The following is a 26,497-nucleotide window of genomic DNA, read 5'->3' as shown; positions in this document are numbered from 1 at the left end:
CATACTGATTATTTTTTCTACTTGAACACTAAATGATACATATAAAATCAAAGACTGCGTAACAAGACATTTTAAAACTACAACATCCACATAAAAATCTTTTAGAATATTTAACTGCCTACACTCTTTCAATAAACTAAAAAAGAGTGGCTGAGAAATATTGTCAAGTTCTTTAGGATGAACAGGTGTTAGACAATTCCAACAAAACTGGAAGAAGAATCCCACTGTGTATTGCCAACAGCTGTATCTTACAACACTAAGCACATTTACATAAAACAAAACAAACTTAAGGGAATAAAATAAACTGATCTGAAAAGAAAGGTATCAGCAACGTACTGACTTCAAAGCAGGCATTCATCTTAAAAAAGGCCCACCACAACCACTCCAAAGATGTCAGATCTTAGATTTTATGTGATGATGCAAGATAAACAAGGCACATCAAGAATGCTCTCACATGAGATACACCAGATGTGACACGTTCCAATAATGAACAGTGGCAGGCAAAGTTCTGCCTGGCTTACCTTGTTTCTTCTTCTTTTTCTTTTTCACTTTAATTGGCTTTACAATGAGTTCCTGGTCAAAGTCTTCAGAGCTGATAGTGCTGAACCGTTGTGAAGAAAGCTGACATTCTCTCTGAGCTTCTGAAAATTGGTCTGCATATATCATAAAACTAGAGCCACTGTCCACAGAATTTACTGAACTGCTCCTGCTTCTTGATTCACTTGCTACAGAGCAGCCCCTTTTTCTTGTTTCATTGCTCAAGTCTCCCACTCTATCAAAGCTTTTTTCCAATAGTATTGGAGTTTCCAGATCATCTTTCACTAAAGAGTCTCCTTTTTCACCAACAACTGAAGGAGAAGTAACTATTTTTTTATCTGTTTCCACTGAGAGGCTGGATGATGTAGATGCAGCTACTGATATTGGGGTCAGCAAGTGAGGACTTGTATCTGTTGAAGGATTCAACAGTTTTGAATTCCCATCTGAAAGTGACCAAAAGAAAAATACAGGTATAAACACTGAGGCGTCAAATGGGTTGGAGAGTGCTCAGAGAAAAGAAGCTTTATCCAAAAGTATTTTGTCTAAATGCACAACATTTCAATTACGTATACAGTGTAGATTTCATGCAAGTAAATCTACATTGTTATTTAGTAAAATGAATCCTCTGAACTCTGCATCTAAGCTCTATTAAAAATTCTGCTTTTATGTTCACATAAAGAGAATGGTTATAGGTCTTTAGTGTGGAAGACCCAACTGTGTTATTTACCATCATCTATTAAGTACCATCATCTATTATCAACTTCTTCAAATATTCAGTATCTTGGGCAAAAGAAATTTAAACAACAACAACCAAACAAAAAAAAAACAACAAAAAATATCCAGCAAGACCAAGGAAAACTGATCAGATAAATCATTGTAGTAATTAGAAGAAAATACATTTCAAGATGACTGCTCCCAACTATGCTTAGAAGAATAAAACAGTACAGTCCCTAGAAGTTTGAGAGTATTGAACTGCTTAAACGACCAGAGTTATCACTAATCATGAGGATCAAATTAAGTCCTCTAACATCCAACAGAACTTCACAGCATATATGGTAGCATTTTGCTAATTGAAAGCTAAGACAAGAGATTTTTAAATACACAAGTAATCCTTCTGTGAGCTTAATGTGCTGGATAATGGTGTTTATGGTTCTTTTTATGAGGAGAAATCAGCCAGCATCATCATTAAGAAAGTATCATGAATCCCTTTCACAGTGTTCTAGGAACACAGATGCTAAACTCAGATGTCACCAAATATTAAAAGAAGGCCTTCAAATTATTTTTAGAGATTTTATGAATATTCCTTGGGTGCTTTGCCAGTTCTTTCTTATTCACTGCTGGAAAGGCTGAGATTTCCTGTGAAACACAAGTGATGACAGGTGGAACAAAATCAACCCACTCAATTATCACCACCCAAACAATTGAGATTGACCAGTAAGTAGATAATCATGGTTGTGAAAGCAGATTGCTCACACAACACTGTTTAGAGTAAATATATTTGATAAGGATAATGTCGTTCAACTCTCAAAAAAATATAATTAATTTCTTAATGCTCTTGCAGACAGCAGAGACACAGACAAGCAGATAAGCCAGAGTTCTAAATACAGTCTTTTGGAAGAACTAAGAAAAGAAAAAAGATGAGCAATTCCAGAGAAACGAGTATGTTGGGTTTATTTTTTCCCAGTATGCAAACACATAACAACATAAAACCAACCACAAAGGTATGACAGAGATCATCTTCCCCAAGGCACATACTCAAGTTTGCTAAGTTGCACAAACCTAGTGATGACAGTCCTTCGGGTCTGCTTGAAATTCTTATGATGTCTCTATCTCCTTTTAAGAGAAAAATCTCATTGCTGGTGCAAGACACAGACACAATATCACCATATCCTTCCAATCCACCGATCAAAGCCTGTAAGGAGTCACCAAATACAGAAATAATTGGTAACAGATTAATTCACGGTTTGGACAATATTAGGCTCTTAACAAATGGTTCTCTGATATTTAACCAACATAGACAACAAAAAGAAGACAGAAAAAAGAAACAAGAAAGCACATTGCAACCCTGGTACAGAGCAATTTTTTTACTGATTTCTACTGTAATGCCACGAGTCTAATCACTTCTGTCTCAACTAGGAGCAATCAATTACTTCAATGATACAAAATTTGGTGGCAAAAACCCCAAACCACTATTATTTGATATCATTTATATAAAAAGACACTAGTTTGCTTTTATTTTCATATGCACTTATAAACGATAAAATAGCCAGCAGCTTTTTCTATAGGAAATAAAATCTAATGCTAGTTATTTGGCTGACACCAGCAGTTTTAGAAAGGAAATAAATTGTTCCAGGCATATTTTCTAGGCATGAAGTTTCTGTTTGCATGAATTACTATATTTTCTATGCATATAGGCTTTTCTAAGTATTTAAATTGATTACAAAGGTAGTATCTGGACTGAAAGTTTTAAATATATTTTTGTTACATGTAATATATATATATTTTGAGTATATCCTTGCAACGACAACTTGAAGAAGGAGAAAACTTTTTTTAGGTTTTGATATGAGTCTATATCATACAAATGTAAGGACAACCTAAAGAGTCTCACAATACAGCATAAACACACGCATGAGAGAGAACATGCACCTATAAAATTCATCTACCTGGTTCACGGTGTCCAATAAATAGATGCTGTATTCATTCCAGGTCAGCACCCATCCTTCTCGAAAAAAGCATGAAACAAGTCCAAGGTGTTTCTCTGGGGAGCCATAACTTCCTCTGTCGGGTGGTTCCAAACGAGGATACAACTCAAAAGTTTGTATTCCTCTGGCAAATAAATCTTTCAAGATGAACGTGGCCTGAACAGTTCCATGAACATCAGATTTCCAGAGGCGAAGCCCAGGTCTGGCAGCAAACAGTGTCAGATCGGTCTGCTTACAGAGGCCAGGTATAAAACATGCTCCAAATTTGCCACTGCTAAAACGCAAACCAAGAATGTGTTTTAAAAGCTATATAATACAACACAGAAATAAATGTTAAAAGTAAGATAATAAATTTACAACTGCGTGTTATCAACATTAAAAATGTTGTTCTTCAATTGAAACATTCCATCAAACGCCTGAAATACATATAAGACAAGAACTGTACTTCCAAATAACATGAATTTTCCCTCAGCTTCAGGTGTCAAACATAATGTCTGTTAGACAAGTTAAATGACCTCTCCTAACATGACTTACAGCCCTAACACTACTCTGTCCATCCTAGAAAAAGCCTACCATACAGCCATCCCTCTCCCAGCACTGATGAAAACAAGCGAAACTCCACTACAGAATGCTAACAAACTGACAACCTCTATTTGCAAGGAGCAGATCTCAGCTGTTAAAGTCTTTGTCCTTGGCACATAAAAATACTGACACTGAAGAAGTAAAAGAAGTAAAGGGGTCCTTGGTGTTCATGTCATTATCTGTATTTCTGAAACACGTTATAAACCTTCTCTCAAGAGTCAGATACAGTCAGTCATACTGATCCAATACTGAGCAAGCACCCTCTTCTTTCACAACCCAGAATGATAACACAATAAAAGATGTCAGGAAGCCATACAAGAAGTTCCTAGCCTTAAGCGATTCCTATAGACATTCCCTTTTAATTCGCTTTGGGGTGTTATAAAAACCAAAAGATTAAGTCACTGATTGCATTAGGAAAATAGATCACCCATGAGACAGACCACTGCTCACAATGGTCACTCAGCCCAAGCAACAGTGAAGAGTGAGGGACTGCAAAGTTGAACAGTGCTTTCAGTTTAAACAAGAAAATACCTCAAATAATTTCTGCATCACAAACAAAAAGACTGTAATACATTTGCGACCAACTTTCTAAGTCAGCAGAATTGTCATCTCATGTTTGAGCATACGTGGCTACTCTAACTGCGTTTTTTTGTAAGAGGACTGTTCTGTTCTATTAATTTCACTGCTTAGGTCACCCTTTCTATAATCCATCCTGAAAAGCCAGAATTATCTAATGTGCCTGCATCAAGATTTTATGAGGGTTACTTTTTTCTGGGCTGTGTTCCAACTTGCTTGACAGATTTCTCTTCCGTGTAAAAAAGGATAGTTCGTTGTAAAGTAGAGACAAGCAGCACTTTCTGGTTGTAATCCAACTGGACAATCGAAGATGGCTCTTCTAACACAAGGCTGGAGTTGCAAACACCCTTTTAAAGATACATGAAATAAGAAATAGTCAAACTTTCTAAAAACACACGACAGTAACAAACACTTAAAGACATGAACATGCCCAAAAATGTTAAAACAAGTAATAAAATAACTTTTGGACTGCTGTTCCATCATGTTCACTTACTGAACACGAAGCTACTTTATGCAGACAAGAGAGCTGTTACATAGCATGTGACTGCTACTCCAACAACACAGTGAAACAGCAAGCTGCATTATTTGAGTGTACTCTTTCCAAGTAAGCGAAGAGAAAGTATTTGCTGAAAGCTGAAGAGATGTACAGTTATTACAGAAAGAAATACTAAAAATACTGATCCTTCCCATTTTATATTTCTTAGAGCTGTTGCAAATGATTCCCAGTGCTCAACTTCATGGGTGTATGAACATCTACCTGTGAGTACACATACAACAATCCAACTAATGGCACGATATTGAGCAATTAACTAATTGCTATGTATTTCAACACAGAAGCTTTTTTCCCCTCCCCCAGAAAGTTGTAAATTAGATGAAGAGTCTTTTACGTGGTCTAGATCAAGGGCAGAGTAGACAATCTTCCCTCTGTCATCTCCAGAAAACAATTTCATCCCATTGGGACTCCAAGCTAAAGCTGTAATGCTGCTTTTGTGGATACCAGCAACATCGAATCGCCGAAGCTGTGAAACAATAACAAAGAAAGACAAGAATGAAGAGCAAACACGGACACAACACCTACTCAGTGACTTGGACTGCTAAATCAGAGGCTCAGTCCAAAAATGCAGGTCATTCTAATTTCTGTTAGAACAAACAACTCACCAATAATATCTCAGTCAGCTATTACAGATGAGTTCAGAAGAACAATTTTTGATTAAACTCCTCTTGTAATGAAATAAATGTTTTAAGATCACTGCTTTTCTAAGCTTAACATGTGAAGCATAAAACAGACACTTAAGACAAAATTCTGTTTTTCCCTATCACATAGAATCCCCATAATACTCTACTAGGATCCACCATACTAAATCTCACAGTGCAGCCAAACACAAAGATTTACCTGTTTGTTTCTTCCAGGCAATGAAGACACGAGCTGAAAGACTGCAACTCGACCCGAGGCTGTACCAACAGCAACTAGATCATCAAAACAGCTCAGCAGCTTCACAGAAGTTATAGATTCACACTTCCCCTGTTGGAAGAAACCACATATAAAACTTGCAGTTATTGAGAGTCAGAGAACTTGTTATGAATAACCACTCCATTCTGAGCACCTCAGCACAGATAAAAACTTCGTTAGATGGGACACAGGAGAAGTTTGTATTTACCTCGAAATTGTATTTTTTCATCTGGTTTAAATGTCTGCAGTAGAGATAAAGCATTCCAATGCTGCTTCCCACCGCAATGTAGTCGCCATTGGTATCAAGTGCTGTGAGGTAAACCACAATGGAACGAAAGCCTTTTTGGATCTTTGTTGGAATGGCATTGAGTAGATAATACAAGGGACAAAACTCCTTAAATAGAACCGGTGAAGCCACAGATGCCATAGCAAGCACTGGCATCAATAATTTTAAGGCTGAAATAAACACATCTACTTCATGGCATGAGGAAATCTGAAAGACAAAACCGAAAGATAAGCCGTTAACTTCCTCAGAGATGATAAGCAGTTAACAGAAAGTCAGCCCCTAACAGAAGGCATGCAGAAATTGTCAGGTTTCGTTTGGTATAAAAAACCCAAAAGCTGAACTCTTCTAGGGGACGTAAGCTGCTCTTAGAATAATCGCATCCATCAGAATAAGCCTGTTTTCTCAGTTCATTAATCTAAGGATGCGTGGTAACCGCTAATTCTGGGATAAGCTTTTTTCCTTGCAGCTACAAGCTTATCAAAGTTGAGAAGATACAGTAACTTGAACTCAGTTGTTCTGAGAAACATGCCCTATTTTGCCTAGTTAGTATTTCTGTAAGGATAAAAATGGTATTTGTTTCACAGCTTCACACACTGCTTACAGTGTATCTCAACTAAATTAGAAATAACACTGCTGTGCTCGTTTAATGCCTCCATTACTGTGAAAAGCTCTGATGTCTCAGTTTTCAAGCTCTGTCTCTTACAGTGCAGGAAGATTCACCGTGCTGGCTCCGTGCCCTGCAACACTTGCTGTCAACACGCAATTCCACCAAATCCAAGGGATTACTTATGATGCATTGCCCATTCAAGCCCGCATTACAAGGCAGCAGGAATAAAGAGCTGTGCCTGGACTCCTGCGTTCTCAGTCACAAAAAGCCAAACCAACAGCCACTGAAAAAGCCAGCAACAATTATCAGATGTGGTAATTAATAACTGTGATAAGCTGCACTGCTTGATAGAAAATAATCCCACTCTGACACTGTTTACAACAGTCACAACACCTATTTCATAACATATCACATGGATTAGCAGATGAATGTGACCAAACTACTTCTCAGGCAAGAGTTCTTCATGGCACTGAGTTACAAACAACCTGAGCACATCACCACTCCTTTATATTTTCACACATCTCCTTCCTATCTGCATTTTAGAACTCCTTTCTCGTGGCATTTTCTACCTTCTATCCATACAGCCAACTAAACACCAACAACACCTACAGCTGAAGTCTCCTGCTTGCTCCCCTATCCACACTGCTTTGCTGGTTATGCAATTTTAATGCCTCCTGCTTGACTGTTATTCCTAACTGAAACCCAAACTTGGTGCAGAGTCCCCCCCACACAAAACTTCCTCTAACATAAACTGCCATAAACTCCCCAGTTACTGCTTCATGAGCTCCGTGTTTGTTTCTTTAACTCCTCTTTTCAGCTGATATCAGTCCCTCACCATACTAAGATGCTCTGGCACTTTGTGTAAACGCAATCATTTTCCTGCACGGTCTTCAATTTCTAATTACACTCACACATCACATATAGTCTTCTATTTATCATTAGGACCCTATTTAATCTTTGTTAACCAAAGGCGAGCAGAGGGCTGTCCCTGCAGACAGGTGTCAGCAGCCACTTGGAACAAGCACTAAGGATTGCAGGCAACACCTGATGCTGCCCATGGAACACCAGATCAGAGTCCTCCCTTTACAACTCGCAGACAGCACTTAGGAATCGTGTTAAATGAAGTATTTGGAAAGCAGAGCTGTTGCTGCAGAGCTGAACTCCTTGCAGAGGGCTCAGCACAGGGACGGCCAATGTGGGGGATAATCCTGTGCTCAGACAGACGCTCCGTTGGCTCCAGCTCCAGCGTATGTCACAGACTCAGCACAAGAGGCCAAAGCTGTCGCTGCTTTTCTTACCCAGGCATCCTCCCTGCACAGCTCTGTTGTTCAGCTCTTCCATGGGAATAAATCCTTACGTTCAGGCCCTTTGGAGAGGGACAAATTCTGACCTCGGCCACATCCTGCCAGCTACAAACGCTTTTTATTTCCCAACTCTTCTCACGTTTTCAGGTAGTTACCCCCAAATTAACGCACGAGCGGCTCCGAGCTACCCACGAAACGCTGCATTTTGGGCGTCTTTTCACAAAGCAGAGGGTAAAAACAAACAAACAAGAAAGAATTCCGACAGGGACTGCGGAAAGGCCGACCCAGGCTGCAGCCCACACACACACAGGTGCGAACTTTCACCTCCGAGCCCCGAGTTCCCTCAGCCCGGCATAGCGCCCACCGCATCCTCCTCCCCTGGAAACCAGCTTCCATCCGGCGCTCCTCCGCGTTCCTCCCCACAAGCAGCAGCAGGAGGCGGAGAAGCTTTCCCGGCCGCACCATCGCTGTCGGCCGCTCCACCGCGGCTACAGACCGCCGAGGACGGAGGCTGCACGGAGACGCGGCAGCTCTTACCGCGTCAAGAGCCGAGGGCGGTCATGGCTGCCGACGGACGGGAGAGAGAGGACGCAACAACACCCGGACCCCCACGCACCGGCGGCTGCCCCGCTGCCTCAGCGGCTCGGCGGGGCCGGGCCTGGGCGGGGCCGGACGTGAGCGCACTTCCGCGGGCGCCGCTATGGCGGGTGAGTGAGGAGCGGGCCGGTGCTGTAGGCAACGCCTGCATGGAGCCGGAGCGGGATGGCCGAGCCTTTATCTCAGCCACAATGACTTGTTTCTCTATGTTTTCACTGAACTTGCTGTTTTTGTCGTACATAGCAGGAAGTCTTGCTGATGGTACTCCGAGAAGACCTGTCCTATCTGCCAGTGCAAGAAAAATTAAAGATAATGCAGCAGACTGGCATAACTTGATGATGAAATGGGAGAGACTGAATGATAATGGGTTTACTACTGCAAACAAAATAGTCAACATGAAGATCAGTGAGCAGTAAGTACGCTAATAACATATACAAGTGAAGACAGCATGAGGATTGCCTTTCTGAGGAATTACTCTGTTCTCTTCACAATAACGATTTTTTGGAGTTTTATGTGGACAGAAGAAGCTATAGCAGTGATGATTTGGGAAAAAAAAAACAAAAACAACAAAACAAACCCAAAACAATAAAATAATTGTGGTAGAATAGTGTTATCATGCTGTGAAGAAAAACCTTACAACAGGCAGGGTTTTGAGAAGTAGCTTCTGAAGAGTCTGTCAGGTGAACAGAGTTTGTTTGACAGTTCTATCACATAAGGCTCGGGAATATTTTGCTGTGGAGGTGTCAGATGTTGCTTTCTCTCTCTAGCACCTCCCTCTTCTCTGTCAATGTTTACAGGAATGAAAGGCAAGAAGTGGGAGAATCAGCAAGACAAGACACATGCCTGCTCAGTAGCTGCTCTGGTTCATAGTTAAATCTTAGATCAAACTGACAGTGAAAGTGGCTGTGGGGAGGCATCAGGCCTGGCTGGGCCGGTTGAAGCCTGGCATACATTCCCCCTTGTCAGGGACAACGTAAAGTGGGAAAAGGTTTTATCTTAACGTTTGTGAGTGTTTTGGGTTTTTTATGAGCACAGACTGTAACATAGAGACACCCCACGTTCTTCTGAAGGTTACCAGCCTTTATTGCTGATATGGTTAGCTGCGTTCCTTTCTGGTTTTATGTAGGAATTCTCATGAGCAGCCTCTGAGAGATTCTGTGGGATCAGATCACACGGACTTTAAGTCTGCACAGCTTGAGTAAACCTGTATGCCTGCCTTATGTTTCTGTTTTAGATTTCAAGATAACAAACTGGAGATAACCTGTGATAACAGTACCACAGAATCTGAAAAGCCGTCTCCAAAGTACAACAAAGAACTGGACAATTGCTGCACAGAATTACTGGAGACCTTAAAAAAAATGGTAACATTCCTTTTTCAGTCCTAGAAGCAATATCAAGAGTTTTCAAGTACAACATAAGAACATGATGTTAAGGATCTGTTGCAAGCTTAAAATCAGGGATGTTCATTCATACTTCATTGCCTTTAGACCTTTATGATGTAAATCCAGCATGCTCCATTTGTTTGCTTTCTTGATAGGTTTGAAAGCTGTTTATATATATCTAGCTTCTGCTCATAATTCTACTCTCCACTTCTAATGTTACTTATAATGTGATCCTCTGAAAACAAGTCATATAATAATCCATTCTAAAAACGCACTCACTGATGTTTGTTTTCTTATCCCAAATATCCCCTGTTTAGAACAAAGTAAACACCAACTTAAAGTACAGTAATGCTTTATCTGCCATGATATCCATTGCAGCTTTGCTCAGCCCTCATGCAATTACACTTCCAGTCTGCCTACTTCTACTTTCTGTGCAGAGCTCATACTTTCTATGAGGAGCAGAGAAAGATAATTATTCTGCCCACTTTTCTGGATAAATTGTCAGGAATTAATGTCACATTTCAGCGACATTAGACTTTTACAGCCTTTAGCTGTTTCGGAGGATCATTAAAAAGATAATAGATAGGATTTTATACAGACAGGCTACCAGACCAGTATTTAGAATAAGCAGGAGCACTTAGATTTTCCTCAGATTGTGTTCTGTGGGAAAAAGCAAGAGTTATTTGGGTGCTTCCCTTTTTATGCAAAATCAGAATCAGTAATTATCTGCAGCACCTGAAATTTTAGGGTAAATCATTAATTCTCTATATAAGTTCCAGTTTTGAGTCCTATCTGGAGTTAAAAAAAAAAGTGAATTAGAAATGCTAAGACTAACTAAAGTCTTCAGAAAGTGTTTAAAAAATGCTGAAGACTATCATGGCTTAACATTCCCGAGGTACTCATTAGCTTTATGTGTTCATTGTTTCCAGACAAAAATACAGCTGAAAATGGAAAAGCTCTCTTCAACTACCAAAGGAGTCTGTGACTTGGAAGAGTACCACCATGGAGCTGGGGGTTGTACAGCACCCCTGTTTCACTCATGGCCCACAGTGTACTTCTGTAAGTAAATTATTGATCATTTTAGATAAATGCACTTTGTCGTTGAAGTCATCCAACTTAGGACTTTCATATCTGTTTTATATCTGTTTATCCTCCCTTAGGAAGAGAAAGTGTGTGAATCAGTCTTCTTTATAACTGACTGATCAATAAACACACGGGTGCATTACTTGGTTTAGGATTACTGCTGATGACTGCTTGTATGAATTGACAAGCATTGTCTGGCATGCAACAGCCAGACAGTAGCTTAGAACCGAGCTTGTCAGCAGTTTCCAATGCCCAAGCTGCAACAGCCACATCTTTTGTAGAGACAGACAATTTTGCAGTTTGGTAATGTTAAGCTGTTGGCTACAGTCTGACCTGTTACTTGATGCTGAAATGAAATCCTTGAATGCGAAGAATGAGATATTCCTCAGTTAATTCTGAGGCACACAAAGAAAAGTAGCTCTTATCACAGTGTCAGTCAAGATAAATAAAGAATGTTCAGTTTCTGTCTTTTGTTACTATCAATCCATTTCAGATGAGGTTTCTCTGAAGCTCTCTGAAATGTACAAGAAGGAACTACAACTCAAGCAAACAATTGTACAAGAAATTGCTCATTCTACTGACCAGGATCTGATGATGGTCTATTTATCATCGTGGTTATACCAGCCTTACCTTGACAACAGCAGCAAACTACTGCTTGAAGCCATGCTTCTGGAAACAGGGCACAGACAGTGCTAGAATTTCAAGTGTTGCTTGACTTGCTTCTAATGATGCTTACATGAAACTGAGACGGTGAATTGATGAGGCTCACCAAGTAAATTAAGTTTTTGTAAAGCTTATTAAAAGTATATTTTGTATTTAATACTTTGTCGCAGCTGATACTCTTTTCTTTACTAGACAATCTGGTTGCTTTAATCCTTTTTAAGTGTTTGATGGAGGCTATGGATAGGAGGCTGGATAGAGGCTTCATAATTGTACAAGTTCTCCATTCTCTGACCAACTGCCTATACGATCTGCTCCTTATATGAAAAGTTGCTTTAGAACTTCCATTTCACACCATTAAATAGCATTCCTAGCTGCTGTTGAATCATTGCTGTGCCCTGAAAGATGATTGTCCTTGATTTCTCCCTGAAACAACTATTTGAACTAAAAATAATGTGAAATGCACGCTGCTATGAAATGGCTACAGCGGCTGTGATTTGACATGAGAAAAATCTCATTAACAGCAAGCGATTCTGGCACAGATTTGTGATAGGAAAAATAAGGTCATTTGCTTAGCTAGTTCCATGCTGAAACCCCATAGGCTTGGAAAGGGATATGCAAAAGCTGCCTGCAGCAACCAAATGGACATATATGAATCACGTTCTTCTGTGTTCAACAGAGGAGGTTGTTTCTGACAGCTTAATAGAGTCCTATTCTTAGCCCAGCTTTCTGGTGTCTAAATTCTGCTGTACCTCAAGCAGAACGCAATCAATTAGGAAGAGCTCTGTTAGTTTTGATTATTTTACTCTGCAAGTGTTCCACATAGCTCAACAGCCACCTTAATTGATCTGAGTAGGGCCAGACTCTCGTCACTATGGAAACACCTTCATACTTGGAAAATATTTTGCAAAGAAACAAGGTGGGTTCATTTACAGAACTGCTCTTCTAAGATGTGCATAGGTAGACTGTATTTCCTACCACAAACAGATCAACAGGGAATGAAAACAAGTGGAAATTGTACTTTGTTCTTATTTCTGAAAAGACTTGAGCTCTTCAGGAAGGAGACAATGCTTATGTATCCCTTTGCTCACTAGTTGCTATAGGACAGAAGATGGCTGCAAATTCGTCACTGCAGAGATTCTTTGAAATAAAGCCCTCAAATGTAGTTATTAGACAGTATAAAAGAGTAGTAAAAAGGAATTGCTTACTGCAATCAAAGCCTTGGAAAGATGGACAGGGCTGCGCTTTGCATGGTATCTTCATTACCTCCTTTGTGAGGTAATGACCGTTACTACCTCCTGAAAAAGAAAACAATACATCAAAAACCAAAAGTGCATCACAAACACAAAACAAATAACTTCCATAAACTTAAGAACCAGACGGGATCTATTAACACATAGTGACATCTTTCACAACCCTGCAAGAAGTGCAGCGTTCTGCCTAATCATAATTTGACCTTCTATTCAGGCAACCAAGCAATAAATAAATAAATGGAACATTATAAGGCAGATGGTTCATTCTCTGAATTGTCTCACTCTCTTGTTTGGATTCCATGTTAGTATGTTTTTCCCTAATAGCTCTGAATATTTAAGAACAGCTCTGCACATTACAGCTGCTTTTAGCTGATTTGTCCAATTATCTCAGCAGTTTCAATGAGGCATCACATATATTTTATCAGTTTTCATTAACATCTGCAAGAGTTCACAAACAAGTTTAAGATAATGGTGATTTAGGGCTGATCCTTTTTACCTGATGGGCTTTTTGAAAGAAAACTCAGTGGCTTGGCAGCATGCTGTGAGAAAATATCCACAAAAATATCATCCAAGCATTAAATAGTACTTCACTACCGTGCAGGATAGCAATAGGTAATAAATAACATGGGAACTTTTAATCTCTGCACAGAGAAACATAAATTATAGTCAAGGCTAAACTTTTATTATGATTAAACAGTACAGAGCAGTGTAGAATAACTAGGAAGGCCAAAGCTTAGAATGTATGAGATGGAGGAGAAAAAGAAAGACATAAGTCTAGGAAAAAGAAAACACAAATCTAAGAATTAAAAAGAGACCACCAGGCCCTCAAAGTTAAAAATAATTTATTATCCCATTATAGAAGTTCATCCTATTATAGAAGTTCAGTAGTTTTGTACCTTATTTCTGTCCAAGTAACAGCAAGCATTGAATGCACAGCTGACCATTAGGACAACATTAGCAAGAATACTTGAATACATTGCCAGTAGCTCAGTACAAATCAGTTCTTGTTTGAGGCTATTTTGGTCTCTAACTCAGTGGATGCATAGCCTGGTGCTATTTAAATAAAGATCAGTTAGGCTGTCACATTGTTCCTGGAGCGCACAAGCATGGATTGTGTTTGAAGCCCTCACTTTTCCAGGCAGAGCTGTGCACGCCAAGTTTAGATGCTTGTATTGTATGTATTCAAACTAGCTTTAAGAAAGTGCAAAACAGCAGTTTTCTTGTAATCTCAGCAGCACAGAAAACGCATACTTTCAGATAGCTTTTATTTTACCCACACACAGCTTGCCAGTACACAGCACATCACTGCCAGAAAGCAGTACAACTTACTGCATGTTTAGATGGCTAGAGAGGAAAGGAATTGCGTAACAAAAGGGAATAGTGCAACAGTTTTAGGATTGACAGATTTCCACTTTCTAATTCTCCCCCCAACCCCCAACATATAAAGCAAGGAGAACAATGTTAATTTTAGAATTTTTGGTTGCGTTGTTTTAGATTTGTATAAACATAAGTTATAAAAAGTTTAGGGCATAGAAACAGTTTACAAATAAGTTAAATTTCCAATTATCTCACTATTCACATTAGAAAAATATACATTTTATATAGCCAGTCTTTCCCAGAAGACTACGTAGAATTCTAATTTATGGCTCCAATTCACTTTGTGAGAGCAGAACATCTTCACTTTGGCCATCTGCTTCCATTGCCAGTAGTGCTTCCACAGTTTCCAAAGGTATCCCGTCAGGTGTGCGAATGTGCATTGTAGTACCGTCAGAATCAGTTACAATAACAATACCTTCAGCCTGAGACAAAACAGCAGCATCAGGATGAGACAAAATAAGCCCATCAGAAGTCTGAATAAAAATCTGTTCGTGTCCCTGAGTAAAAAAGTCATGGCTCTCATCAGTAATCTCAAAAGCTACAGTTTGGTCAGTGACTGTGTTCTCCAGTTCGTGTTGTTCCTCTGTCCCACAAGAAAATTCATTCACATTATTGTAAGCGCAGTCATGGTTCACACCAGCAGACAGGGAGGATTCCTGGACAGCATTCTGGTGCAACTCAGCCTGAGCACCGTGTGGATGGTTTATTGGCACATGTATTGAAAAAGCTTTTTCCATTTCCTGCATCTCAGCCACACCAGCATCATGAAATTGTCCAGATTGTCCTTTCATAGCAAAATTCTGGTTCTCTTCTTGCGGTGTCTGGCATTTTTGATTGAGACCATTTTCTTCACTCATTGCCAAGTCAGTGCTCTGAATGCCCACTGCATGTTCTGACTCAGAGTTGCAGGGTTCAGGAGCTGACAGTCCACCTGCTGTGTTCTGACTCACCAAATGTGCTTCAGCTAATTCTGGTGAACTACCTGCTTCTACAGGCAATACGATTTCAGTGTGTAGCAAAGATGTGTCAGCTGAAATACCTGGTCCCTGCCTGTCCACAGGTTGGGAATACTCTATCCTCAGTTCCACAGTCTGAGAGAAGGTACCTGAATTTTCAGCGTCGATTCTAACTTCTGAATCAACAAATAAATTACATTCCTCCTCTGCAGGTAACATGCTTCCAGCTGTGCAGCAAGTGACACGTCTGTCTTCTGAAAGCAGGATTTCTCTATTCAATGGATTAAGACCTGAAAAGTTAAAAGAAATATTGTTTTGTTGGGTAGTCTAATACTGAGTGTCCAAAACATTATTTTTTCCAGTGATAGTCTTGGAGGAAATGCTAGACTGCTTTCCTCTCAAATTAGCAAGCCTGAAGCATGCTCTATAGAGTTTCAGAACACTTTGGAGTGAGGGAGCCAGTATAACAATACTCAAGGTGTTTTCTGGATAGTGAAACATTATCATGGATTTCAATACAAAAGGACCTTACATTAGAAGTAGCTTTTTTTTTTTCTTCCTGTTAATCTTGAAAACAACTTGAGTTGAAAGTCAAGATTTATCTTTTTTCCCCACCTGGCATACAGCCAGTAGCATCAAGCCATAAAGAACGTGGCACAGGGTTGTCAGTTGTTCATCCTCATTAGCATTAAGAAACTGACAGAACCTTTGAAACTTGATAAAAATTCTGACAAGTCGAGCTTATTGAAGATTCAGAGAAGTCAAATTACTGTGTGGCTAATGAGCTGTGTTAGCAGATCCAGGACTGCGTTCAGCCTGAGACAGAAAGGGCAAAACAACAGGAATTTAGTTTGTTTTGCCACTTGTATGACTTGAACAATAACTGCTAAAATGCAGGAGCTTGAGCTTTCAGTTTTTATAACTGAAGATCAAAAGGAACAGAGGTAAATTTTGTTATGGAAGATACCATTGCCCAAGAAAACAAACCTAACAACTCTAAAAGGACCATTTTAGCCTTTTGTACTGTAAACTAACAGCAGCCTACCAGCCTATGCAAGTGAAACAAGATTCTCTTAAAACAAAAACAACCACCTAACCCCCAACCTCAAAGCTGTACAATAAGAGATAAGCACTGTCATGCAGAGAACCTTTCAGAGAGAGAAAATTAAACCAAGGGTGTGAAGTGGAACAAGGAATTAACAATACACAAACAAAGCAACCACTAACTAATACATGCAGAGAGCAAAAGAAAATTAGCTCATAGCAACATCAAAAGGTAGGTACAAAGCAAAGAGTACACAAAGCAAGCAATACACATTTTACTAGAGATGGGTAAGGGCTGGAATCCTTCAGGGCAGTAATCACAATGCCTCTGAATAGTGGAACACTTTCAGATTAAAGACCGGTGGAGTTTGGGGAGATTACAGGTGGCAACAATCTCTAACAGTCTTTCCTCTCTAACCCACTGCTAACCTGCCAACCTGAGGAGCCAGACGAGTAAAGAAAGAAGGGAGAAAAATAAGGACGTGAACCCAAAGATCATCACACAGAATATTGTCTTAGTGCCAGTCATTAGATCCTGCACCTCCCCTGGGACAAAGGATAACCTCCAGTTCTTCCCCTGCCCCAGGATCCACAAAGCTCAGATGGTTCCACCCCTGCAGCCCACTGTGGCAGCAGGAAGGACATACACACTGCTCACATACAGGCTGTGCACCATCCCCACTCTGAGGGACAGTGCAGGCAGGAAGCACATGGAAGAAGTACCGTTTTCCCAGTACTGCAGTAGTATCCATGGGCATATTATTGTACTTTTAGAACTGAGCTACTGCTGTGGTGTGCATCATTCTTAACTTCCCCTCTTGTCAGTAAGGGCTTTCCAGTAAAAAAAGCTACTTTTGAAGAACGTGGGAAGCAAGCTGAGAAATTAAACCTTAGGACAAAAACCACAGTAGCTTGAAGAACAAAGATTTGTTCAGCTCCTCCGTGAACACAACAGAATTGGAAAACATGAAGAGGTTACCATCTTTTTCAAAGAGTGTACATAAATTTCCACTCTTTTCTTTCACTTCATCTTGACTGGAATAAGCATTATTCACATTCTCCATTACGTCTTCTAACTTGGTCCTTTTGGCTGATGGCAACAGTTCCTCCCCTGAGCTCTGTCAATACAAGAGATAATTAACTGGCTGCCACCGTAACAGCTAACAATATTGGAAAAGAAAACAAGCTAACTAGGCACTTCACAGCAGTACTATCCTTGAAAACAGGATTTTGCATTGAACTAAGAACTTCCTGAGCAGGAAGGGTTTAAACACAGTTCTCACTCTGCAAAACTACCACTGATAGATTTTGATATTGGGTAGAAAGAAACCACCCTAGCATTAAACAAAGCTTCTCTCCAGGCTTTGTGATTAGCTGTATAGATATATATCTGCCATAAACTCTCTCCAACTTCAGTAAAAGGCTGTGAGCAACTTGTCCAGCATTGTTGGCTTAATGAAGAACATATCAGCTCAAATCTAACCACAGGCAGAAAACGGAGAAGTACTAAACTTATTTAGCTGCCACCAGAAACAACTCTAGATTAAATAGAACAGTTGAGGGAAAGGACCATAGAGAGATGGCGTTCAAGAAAATGAAATGAAGCACACCCTGTGCACACTATTTTCACACACCTCTACCAACTAATTATTGGTGCAAACCCTTCCCCAGTGCCCAAGTTTGCTATAGGTAAGCTCTTGATGATAAGAAAAGTTAAAGAATCTGAGGATCCTTCTTACCATGAGGCCCATTTACTGCCACTTCAACAGGACTCTTTTCTGTATCATATTACACATAAACCCTTGAGATTCTGTCTCAAGTATAAACACAGCAATAACCCAAAGTACATCTTTAACCTGCCAGTTCACATGTGCTGCTGTGACACCACACAAGAATATTTACAAACCCTGAATACCATGAAAGCCTCACTTTAATACAAGTCAGATAACACTAGTAAGATTTCGAAATACTTCTCTATTTCAACAAGTTTTAATTTGTTCTGGTTCCATTTTTAGTTGTCACAAAAGCATTCCATACCTCAGCTAACCGTTTTCGTCCCAGTGTCTCCACAGGCACTTGCTCACTAACCATTTTGATTATGTGCTGTGAACAAGAGTCTACACCTCGCATCTTTTGTTGACCAGCTGTTATTTCTGGAATTCCAAGCGATTCAGCAACCTGTCAAAACAGTTACAGGAAAAAAAATAAGTGAAAGCCTCTCCAATCTCAATAAATTTCTTATAAATTACTAGAAGTACAGAATTTCCATCGGAGAACTCAATTAAGTATTTGGCCTCCTATGTTTTCTACTAATGTCCAGATTAATAGAATATTTGAAAGTGAATATTAACAGGTAAACTCAACAGAATTACAAGTATATTGCTTACATATAGAGTCCAGGAATGGTCACTAAGATCAGAGCTTAATAGAGAGCACTGTAGAGGCTCTTCATTACTTAAAAGCAAACATTTAAGTCTTCCTATTTAATAGGATCTGTTAGAAACTTAAGGGTATTTTCCAGATTCTATTTTCATCCTTATGAAGGTATGCTCCTGTACAACCTCTCTGGGCTCTTATCTCTTCAATAGATATTCTATATTAAGAAGGCACGTTGAAATTGAAGAAAAGCAGGAATCAGGTTCCATTTTGGGACTGACAGCCTTTTTACTCAGTGCACCTTCATTTCTCTGAATAGAAACATCTTTGGTAAAATCAGCTACAAAACAGCCAGATGAGCAGGCAGTAACTCTAGGAAGTTCTTCTGTACATATAGTGAATGTCATGATTAAAAAAAGAAAAAACATCAACCGCTACTAACAGCCCACAGAGGACTTCATTACTTAACCTGGGATTATTATAAGAACAGCATCCTCTCTCTACCTCTTCTACTCTGAGTTTTCCAGTGTGTTCCCCTCTCACTGTGGTTGCAAGTTCAGTTCAGACATACCCTAACGAACACATTATTACAAATTTTGTTGGTGGCAATATGGAAAATAGTGTTTTTGCTACTGCAAACAGAGAAGGGAAAACAAAAATGTTACGTACAAAGATCTGTTTTATTCCAATCAGGAGGAATACAGACGAAATAAAAGATTAACAGATCCACATTAACACAAAGTCTTTCTAGACACAACTGTATATACAATGAGTCTGCAGTTATTAAAACAATGCTTTGTAATTTCTTAAGTTTACTCTCTACCTTTTATATTTGCTAGTATGACTGAATTGCACAGAAGCATTCAGTTTGTCCATTGGTTTGTTCATTGGTTTGCAATGAAACCACGACCTTTAAATCAAGGTTTCTTGTTTTAAATACAGCCCTCTTCCTCCTAACTAAATATCATAATATATTTCTAATGTTGAACACACCCTGTGGTAATGTGCAGCTTCACGGCACTCTACATGCACACAGGTATGAAAAATCAGAACTGCTAGAACTGATGGTTTCTTGTTTTTTTTGTTGTTCTAGTTATATCTGTATTGCCACACACTAGAACTGTAGTTTTATTATGGATTTCTTTTTCTCTTTGCTTGGTTTTTGTACTTTATAAACAATACCACTTTTGCTCATCAGAAAACACATTTTGTTCAAGTAACTTTACCGAGATTTAAAAAAAAAAAAAAAGTATCAAAGAAAATATTAAAGAAAAAAAAAAATCTAAAAATAGACCAAAAAATCCCAGTTCCAAGCCAAGTATTTTGTTACCTTAGCATCTTTTATTTCAATATGCTGCTGGCAGCTCAGAAAATCAGAATTACTGAGGTAATCATAAGCCATTTTCTTTACCATATTATGCAACTCTTCAAACTCTCTATACACATCAGGGAAGGAAGCTTTGGCTGGACAACCTTTTTCAACCTGGAATTAAGAGAAGAAATGTGTTGTTTCCTCCTGTATATTTCAAATAACATGAAAGAAAAATCTTTTGTTTTGTTCAGTGTTTAAAAATACTATCAGTCAGATTAAATCTATGGAATTTTCAGAAACACCACTGGACCAAGCAGCAGAGTTAGACTTTCAATAAGACCTATCAACATTTTACCTGTGTAGAACTGAAGAACTGAATATAGAACATCTACATTCTGCACAATTCTCACTCTGAAAAAACAGGTACATTGCTTGTGGAATCTTTTTGCATATATTAATGAAAGTCTCCCTAAAATAATTCATGTCTTTACATTAAAAATGATACAATAATAATCCCACCTTCATCAGCAGGAATTCATACACTGTAACAAGCTCTGTAAGACGTGGGAGAGCCAGCTCCATCAAGTCTTCATTACCACATTGTTGTATTAGCTGTCAAAAGCCATAATGAGTTTATTAGAGCAAAGTAGCCTACATAGGTTAATGCAGCCCTCATGCAGAACATAACAGTGCTGCTTTGCTGTAAGTACCTTAAACTACAGTGACTTCTCTATTTCAAATAGACAACACACAGCAGGCTCTCAGTCCTATAAAAACACAAGCTAGGAGTAAGTTTGCCTCTTGGAAAAAGGCTGAAGGGAAGGATATACGTACTGTATGATTAAGAGCTTAGAGAACAGAAGCAAACTTAAATGAGAAATACCTCAAAACAATTACTAGCCATGTTTACAGACAACACTCAGTCCCAGAAATGTTGCAAAATCAGAAAAAGAATAATGACTTAGTAAGAATAAAGACTTAGTAACATAAAGTAAATAAAGTCTACAGCAACATATAGGAAACAAACAAAAAATCCTGTGAGCTGTGTGGATTTTAACCCTTGTTCTGTCTTCTCCCAGGAGCTTACGAGGTGGGGAGGGCTGGTGATGTTTAGAAACACTGCCAAACTTCAGTTGAGTTTATTTCTTTTTATTCTACCAGAGGTGATGCACAACAGTAGCAAGCAACTTCTTCAGAAGAAAAGCAAGACATCTACATGTCAAAAGGCTCTTCCCACAGTGTACCCATTTTCCCTTTTTCTCCCCCTAAAAGCCATCATTAATATTTTCTTCTTAGAAAATGCCTTAGGCTTTCATCAGTAAACAGGAACACCAGCTATCAATCCGTCTGAAAACGAATCTTTGCAGTGATTCAAAAACTAAAACCAAAACAACTCAGAAAAAGATACTTATGAAACAATTGCAGAGGAGAACCGTACCTCTTTTAACCTAGCTTTTCTTCTGAATACACTGCGTTCTGTTGACACACTACTAAGGGACTTTGAAGGGGACTGACCAGGTCTGCTAAGCCTTCCAGAACACCTGGATCTTCCTCCCATCCTTGGTCGACCGCGGCTCTTTGTTCGTCTGGGTCTTCCAGGTCCTTTTGCTGTTATGGGCCCCCGCTGTCCTGAACTGCTTTCATTCTGTTGTTCCACCAACAGGTTTCTGCTTTCTGCAGACTCACAAGTCTTAATTAGAAGAAAAATAAGGGTATTTTTTTCATCATTTTAAACAGTGCTTTAAGTACAGCATAATTTTATAATGACATCCTTAGCCTGGGCAAAAAATAAACAGGATATTAAACAAACACAAGGCTGAATACAAGCATAACTCTAAAGCTCTTGTTTGTTTTCCTCTATCTATCCGTGTACCAGCTTTGGTACTAGTACTAGTGGATATTGCTGAGCAGTACAGGACTCCTGTGCTCAACTAACAAGATGTACAAGTGAATTCACATGCATTTAAATTTCTATCTTCAGTCTTAAAAATACACTGTTGTCAGTAGGAACTCAGTTAAACGAGTACAGTATGCAGCTGTAAAACTGCCCTTCTGGCTTGTACAAAACCGACAGCTGTAACACACTTTACCTGTTCAACCTGCGAGCCAGCAGTTTCTTCCACATTGGCAGGTAGTGCATCTTCATTGTTTAAAGTGACAGCAATTGAATTCAAATGCACCGGACTCATAATTTCCTCTCCTATTCCACACAGACTGTCCACAAACATACTTCCATTAGGTTTATTTAAGGGTGTTTTTTGAGGTACAGACTCCATCTGTCCGTGACCAGGGTTAAGTTTATAGTGCCTTGCTAACCCTCCTTTTCCTATGTAGGATTTTTCACAAGTCTGACACTTGAACATTTTGGGTTTCAGATTATAATTTGAGCAATTGAACAGTGCATCCTTCCCCTTCACCTTTCCTTCTTCATCATCTTCCACACTCAGCTCAGAGTAGTCATCAGAATCAGACTGATGACCATCAGCCAAATCCTCCATTTTAATGAATTTATAATCTTTAGCCTTGTACTTCGGAGGGCGTGAAATCCGTCCAGAACGAGTTTTCACTTTCAAAGACCTTTTTAGCTTGTCACCTTTTTGCTTTTTATCAAGGCATGGCATCAGAGTGTTTGTTGAGCTGGCTGCAATGTTTGAAGACCTCGCAGGTGATGCTGTGGCACGTGTAGTTTTCTGTCCGTTTAGCACCTTACTTGTAGGAGTCTTGTTCACAGGCACTGATCCATGAGATGGCAAAGGTTTCTGCATAAGCAACTGAACTGGAGACTCAGAAGAATTATGCAGGAGAAACTGCTGCTGCCGCTCAGGTCCTGTAACAGGCTGTATCTTAATTATCTGGGGATTAATAATGCCGAGTCCTGGCACGCTCGAATTTCTACCAACCGACTGACTCAGCATCACAGTTTTGGGCTGGATTGGTGCCGAGGGTGGCACTGGCCTTTCTGTTTCCTTCATCTGTCCTGGCTGAACTCGAACACAAATGGCTTCCAGCTGCTTTTGTGGAAAAAAAAGGAAGAGCTGAGATTACACAAATAATGCATCTGTTAGATGAACATAGTGTTTACCAATATGATACCTATGTACCTTTAAAGCAAGGCATAAAGAAACGAGTGCATATCATTCCATTTCCATTTCAATGCATCAAAACACCGATTTAATGTCAAAGCACAGATTCTTTTCCTTCAAGCTATGGCTTTCCTAAGCAACCTAATTGCTGCCAACTAAAGCATGTAAAGTCCCAGGTTACACTGCAGCACTGTGTCCTGCAAGGCCAAGTTCTGGGACAGCAGCACTGCCATCAGCAGGGCACATTTGTAGCCTTCATCGAACCAAGTGCAGGAGAACTGCGGGCTGTAACATGATGGTGCTGAATGCCAGCCCCAGGACACACAGCACTAAGTGCTCTGTTCAAGGAAACTTGGAAATGATGAATGGTACCACATGCTCCATGCTTCCTCTTACCTTTCCTTCCCATTCTCCCTTCTTCCAAGTTCCTGCCTTAGCTTTGCCCAACCCCTCACTGCCTCCTCTCCCCCAAGGAAGCAGCAGCCACCTGCCTTACCCCAGGGTCAAAAATGATTCAAGTCCTCTTTAGACCACCCAGTCCAACCCCAGCCCACTGACCATCAGTGCCAGCTCCCCACGGTTCCCGGACACGTCCAGGCACGGTGCCTCCCCATCTCCCCGTGCATTCTGTTCCGCTGCACTGCCACGCTTCCCAACATAGTGCCCCCCCTGCAGCGCGGCCGTTCCCCTGCCCCTACCTGCGGGAGGAGGCGCCGTGCTGGCGGCAGTGCCGTGCCGCGCTGCAGGGCCACGCGCCGGGCCACGCTCCGCAGCTGCTGGGCCGCGTTGTGCAGCACGGCTGCGGGCGGGGGGGGAGGGCGCGGCGGCGGCTGGGTGCCCCCCGCCTCAGGAGCCGCCATCCCGGCAGGCGGCAGCGGGCGGCAGCAGCATCGCCACCACGGGCGGCTGTCGGGGCCGCAGCACGATGGCGGCCCGGGGCGGGAGCTCACGGTACCGACGGCGGCAGCGAGGGGGCAAAAAGCTCCCGAGGCTCGTCCAGAGCGTGAGCAGCGAGAGACACCTACGGGCGGCGGACGGCCAGCGATGTACGGAGATAAAGCACAGCGTGACGGGCGGGGGGAGAACGCGCACGCTCCGTGGGATGGGAGGCGCTGTGTCGGAGTGGGATAAAAAAAATAAAAGAGAAGAAAAAGCAAAAGTTCCGCGCTGGCCCGTACGGGGATCGAACCCGCGACCTTGGCGTTATTAGCACCACGCTCTAACCAACTGAGCTAACCGGCCCGGCGTGAGCGCCGCTCCTACTCTGACCCTTACAGCGATTTAACTGCAGCCTCTGAAGTACATCTCAGAGCTCACAGCTGCCAGGTTACAGATGAAGGGTCCTTCCAGCCGAAAACAACAGAACAGAAGCGCAGAGACCCGAATATCGCTTCACAGGTTCACGTCCCTAGGAAACGTGATTAACACCCTGGATGCTCCGTGCCCGCAGCTCCCTTCAGCATCAATCTGACAGCTCTCTATTCCAGGAGCACCACAACAGCCTTCACCACAACACTGCGCTGGGGGACGTGACCAGAGAACGGAGCCCGGTTACGCACGCGCAGTGCGGGGCAGTGCGGCCGCTGCTCCTCCTGCGCCTGCGCAAGGCCGAGGCCCGGGCCGGGCAGACGGAGCGTGCGCGGTTACCAGGGAGACGGGAATACAACATGGCGCGCTGAGGGCCCGGCCGGGAAGCGGCAGGCACGAAGGGCTCGGGGAGCTGCGGAGTCGCAGGATGAACAGTAAGGGCTGCAGGATAAAGTAAGGGGATGCAGGATGAACAGTAAGGGGCTGCAGGATGAACAGTAAGGGGCTGCAGGATGAACAGTAAGGGGATGCAGGATGAACAGTAAGGGGATGCGATGATACAGTACGGCTGGCAGATAACGTAAGGGGCTGCAGATAACGTAAGGGGCTGCCAGTGAAAGGTAAGGATGCAGGATGAACAGTAGGGGCTGAGGATGACAGAAGGGGCTGCCCAGGAAAGATAAGGAGATTGCAGATGACAGTACAGGGCTGCAGATACAGTAAGGGGAGATGCAGGAATGGGCGGGAAACGGGACCCGGCTCGGCCCGAGGGCGGGAGGGATCCTCCGAGTCGCGTTGTGGGCTCGGGTATCTGTGAGGCGGTACCGCCCGCAGCGCCGTGTGAAGGGCCGGGCGGTGGCGGGGCTCGGAGGCCGCAGCCCCGAGGTTTCCTCCCCTTGCTACACGGATAACGCTGCTCTGCTCGCCCAGCCTTCTCCAACAGCCCGATAAGCAGCGTTTCCTGCTCCTGCAGAGCAGCCCTGCCCGCCTCCCAGCCAAAGTTTCCTCGTACTACAATCTGCCAGCCATGCCTTCCATTGCTCGGCATCGCATACAGCCCATGTCACACCCCACGCTCTCTGCAGGCACCGAGTACCTCAGTTAGATGTCATGGCCTTGCAACCGTGTCTGGAGGCAACATTCCCATTGCTGTCTTCATTTCTTATTTCTTCCTTCCCAGCTGCCTGAATGCTGCATCTAAACCCCAGGCCTTTTTCTTCCTCAGCATCATGGCAGGCTCACAAAGTGTCTCATTTTGACTGTTGCAGTGCTGTCTCTTCAGTCGCTTCACAATAGACTCTTTAGTTCCAAGCTGTGATTTTTTGTGCTCTCTAGATGCAGAATCTGGGCCCACATCTATTAAATGCTCATCATTTTAATTGTTCTTTATTTCTGGGCTCTGTAGCTTGTCATACACCATTCTGCCTTCATAGTGAAGTATTACTCTTCTACCATTCTCATGGCCACATCTCTGATGTTTCCTAGTCCTTATTTTATTGACTTATATGGAATTTTATTCCATTTCCCTATTCCTTGCCTTCTCTAGCATTTGAAGCCTTAACCTCTACATGTGCTGAAATAGCTAGGAAGGAAAGGTTAGTGTCAGGATTGCTACAGATGCCATTAAAAAGAAACCAGGGATAATCATTCTTAGGAAGAAGTTGACTCACCCAACTGGTGATGAAGGTCTCTGGCTACAGACCCCTCCTTCTTAACAGAGAGCCCTCACACAGGAAATGTTCTTCCTTGCAAGGGAAGCCCTTAAATGAGCCCTGTGTCCACCCCTTGCAGTCACAGTGAGTTACAGATGAATCTCTTGCACTGTCCTTCCTGGGCCAGCTCCCCCTTCACCAGGTGCCCAATCACCAGTTCCCCTATAGACTAGTTGCCATCTTCTGAGGTATCAGTTACGTGGAAGTGAATGTTTAAGGATAAAATCTCCATAAATCTTGGCTTGTGGACTTAACCTCTAAATTAGTATGAAATCGCTGGTACACTGCAGGTCTAATTTGTTTTTCTTCT

General features: G+C 41.5%; 4 protein-coding genes and 1 non-coding gene across 10 annotated transcripts in view; 2 read left to right on the top strand and 3 right to left on the bottom strand.

The window, feature by feature from the left end:
- Window positions 1-8,496, bottom strand: part of TECPR2 (tectonin beta-propeller repeat containing 2) — a 35,755-nt gene extending 27,259 nt beyond the window's left edge. Inside the window, exons 1-8 of the mRNA XM_015865432.2 lie at window positions 8,369-8,496; window positions 6,056-6,340; window positions 5,791-5,919; window positions 5,285-5,416; window positions 4,587-4,744; window positions 3,201-3,513; window positions 2,317-2,449; window positions 522-980 (exon numbers count right to left, since the gene is read on the bottom strand). Coding sequence (XP_015720918.2) covers window positions 522-980; window positions 2,317-2,449; window positions 3,201-3,513; window positions 4,587-4,744; window positions 5,285-5,416; window positions 5,791-5,919; window positions 6,056-6,340; window positions 8,369-8,440 — 1,681 coding nt within the window. The 5' untranslated portion in view covers window positions 8,441-8,496. The remainder of the gene's footprint in view (window positions 1-521; window positions 981-2,316; window positions 2,450-3,200; window positions 3,514-4,586; window positions 4,745-5,284; window positions 5,417-5,790; window positions 5,920-6,055; window positions 6,341-8,368) is intronic.
- A 130-nt stretch (window positions 8,497-8,626) lies between these two features.
- CINP (cyclin dependent kinase 2 interacting protein) lies at window positions 8,627-11,928 on the top strand. 2 transcript variants are annotated; one of them, XM_015865452.2, is made up of 5 exons: window positions 8,627-8,751; window positions 8,885-9,053; window positions 9,876-10,002; window positions 10,953-11,082; window positions 11,600-11,928. In XM_015865452.2, exons 1-5 carry the CDS (start codon window positions 8,745-8,747, stop codon window positions 11,800-11,802), a joined length of 636 nt encoding a protein of 211 aa, XP_015720938.1. In that variant the 5' UTR covers window positions 8,627-8,744; the 3' UTR covers window positions 11,803-11,928. The 2 variants fall into 2 exon arrangements, with proteins under 2 accessions (XP_015720938.1, XP_015720937.1); XM_015865451.2 differs by having other exon boundaries at window positions 8,631-8,751; window positions 8,888-9,053; window positions 11,600-11,924.
- Window positions 11,929-13,844: 1,916 nt separating this feature from the next.
- Window positions 13,845-26,193, bottom strand: ZNF839 (zinc finger protein 839). 5 transcript variants are annotated; one of them, XM_015865439.2, is made up of 8 exons: window positions 26,146-26,193; window positions 22,175-23,095; window positions 21,523-21,774; window positions 20,604-20,696; window positions 20,103-20,255; window positions 18,434-18,574; window positions 17,376-17,514; window positions 13,845-15,642 (listed from the first exon to the last, which is right to left on the bottom strand). In XM_015865439.2, exons 2-8 carry the CDS (start codon window positions 23,054-23,056, stop codon window positions 14,660-14,662), a joined length of 2,643 nt encoding a protein of 880 aa, XP_015720925.1. In that variant the 5' UTR covers window positions 23,057-23,095; window positions 26,146-26,193; the 3' UTR covers window positions 13,845-14,659. The 5 variants fall into 5 exon arrangements, with proteins under 5 accessions (XP_015720925.1, XP_015720926.1, XP_015720921.1 ...); XM_015865440.2 differs by having other exon boundaries at window positions 22,175-23,092; window positions 26,146-26,187; XM_015865435.2 differs by lacking the exon at window positions 26,146-26,193 and adding an exon at window positions 23,866-24,183.
- TRNAI-AAU lies at window positions 24,336-24,409 on the bottom strand. The gene has a single exon. It is a non-coding gene; the product is annotated as a tRNA-Ile (tRNA).
- The window catches only part of MOK (MOK protein kinase), a 19,154-nt gene continuing 17,506 nt past the window's right edge, over window positions 24,850-26,497 (top strand). Inside the window, exon 1 of the mRNA XM_015865450.2 lies at window positions 24,850-24,909. Coding sequence (XP_015720936.2) covers window positions 24,903-24,909 — 7 coding nt within the window. The 5' untranslated portion in view covers window positions 24,850-24,902. The remainder of the gene's footprint in view (window positions 24,910-26,497) is intronic.

This window comes from Coturnix japonica, chromosome 5 (assembly GCF_001577835.2).
Source record: "Coturnix japonica isolate 7356 chromosome 5, Coturnix japonica 2.1, whole genome shotgun sequence".
In the NCBI taxonomy this organism is placed as follows: Eukaryota; Metazoa; Chordata; class Aves; order Galliformes; family Phasianidae; genus Coturnix; species Coturnix japonica.
This window is presented reverse-complemented; position numbering and strand designations above follow the sequence as displayed.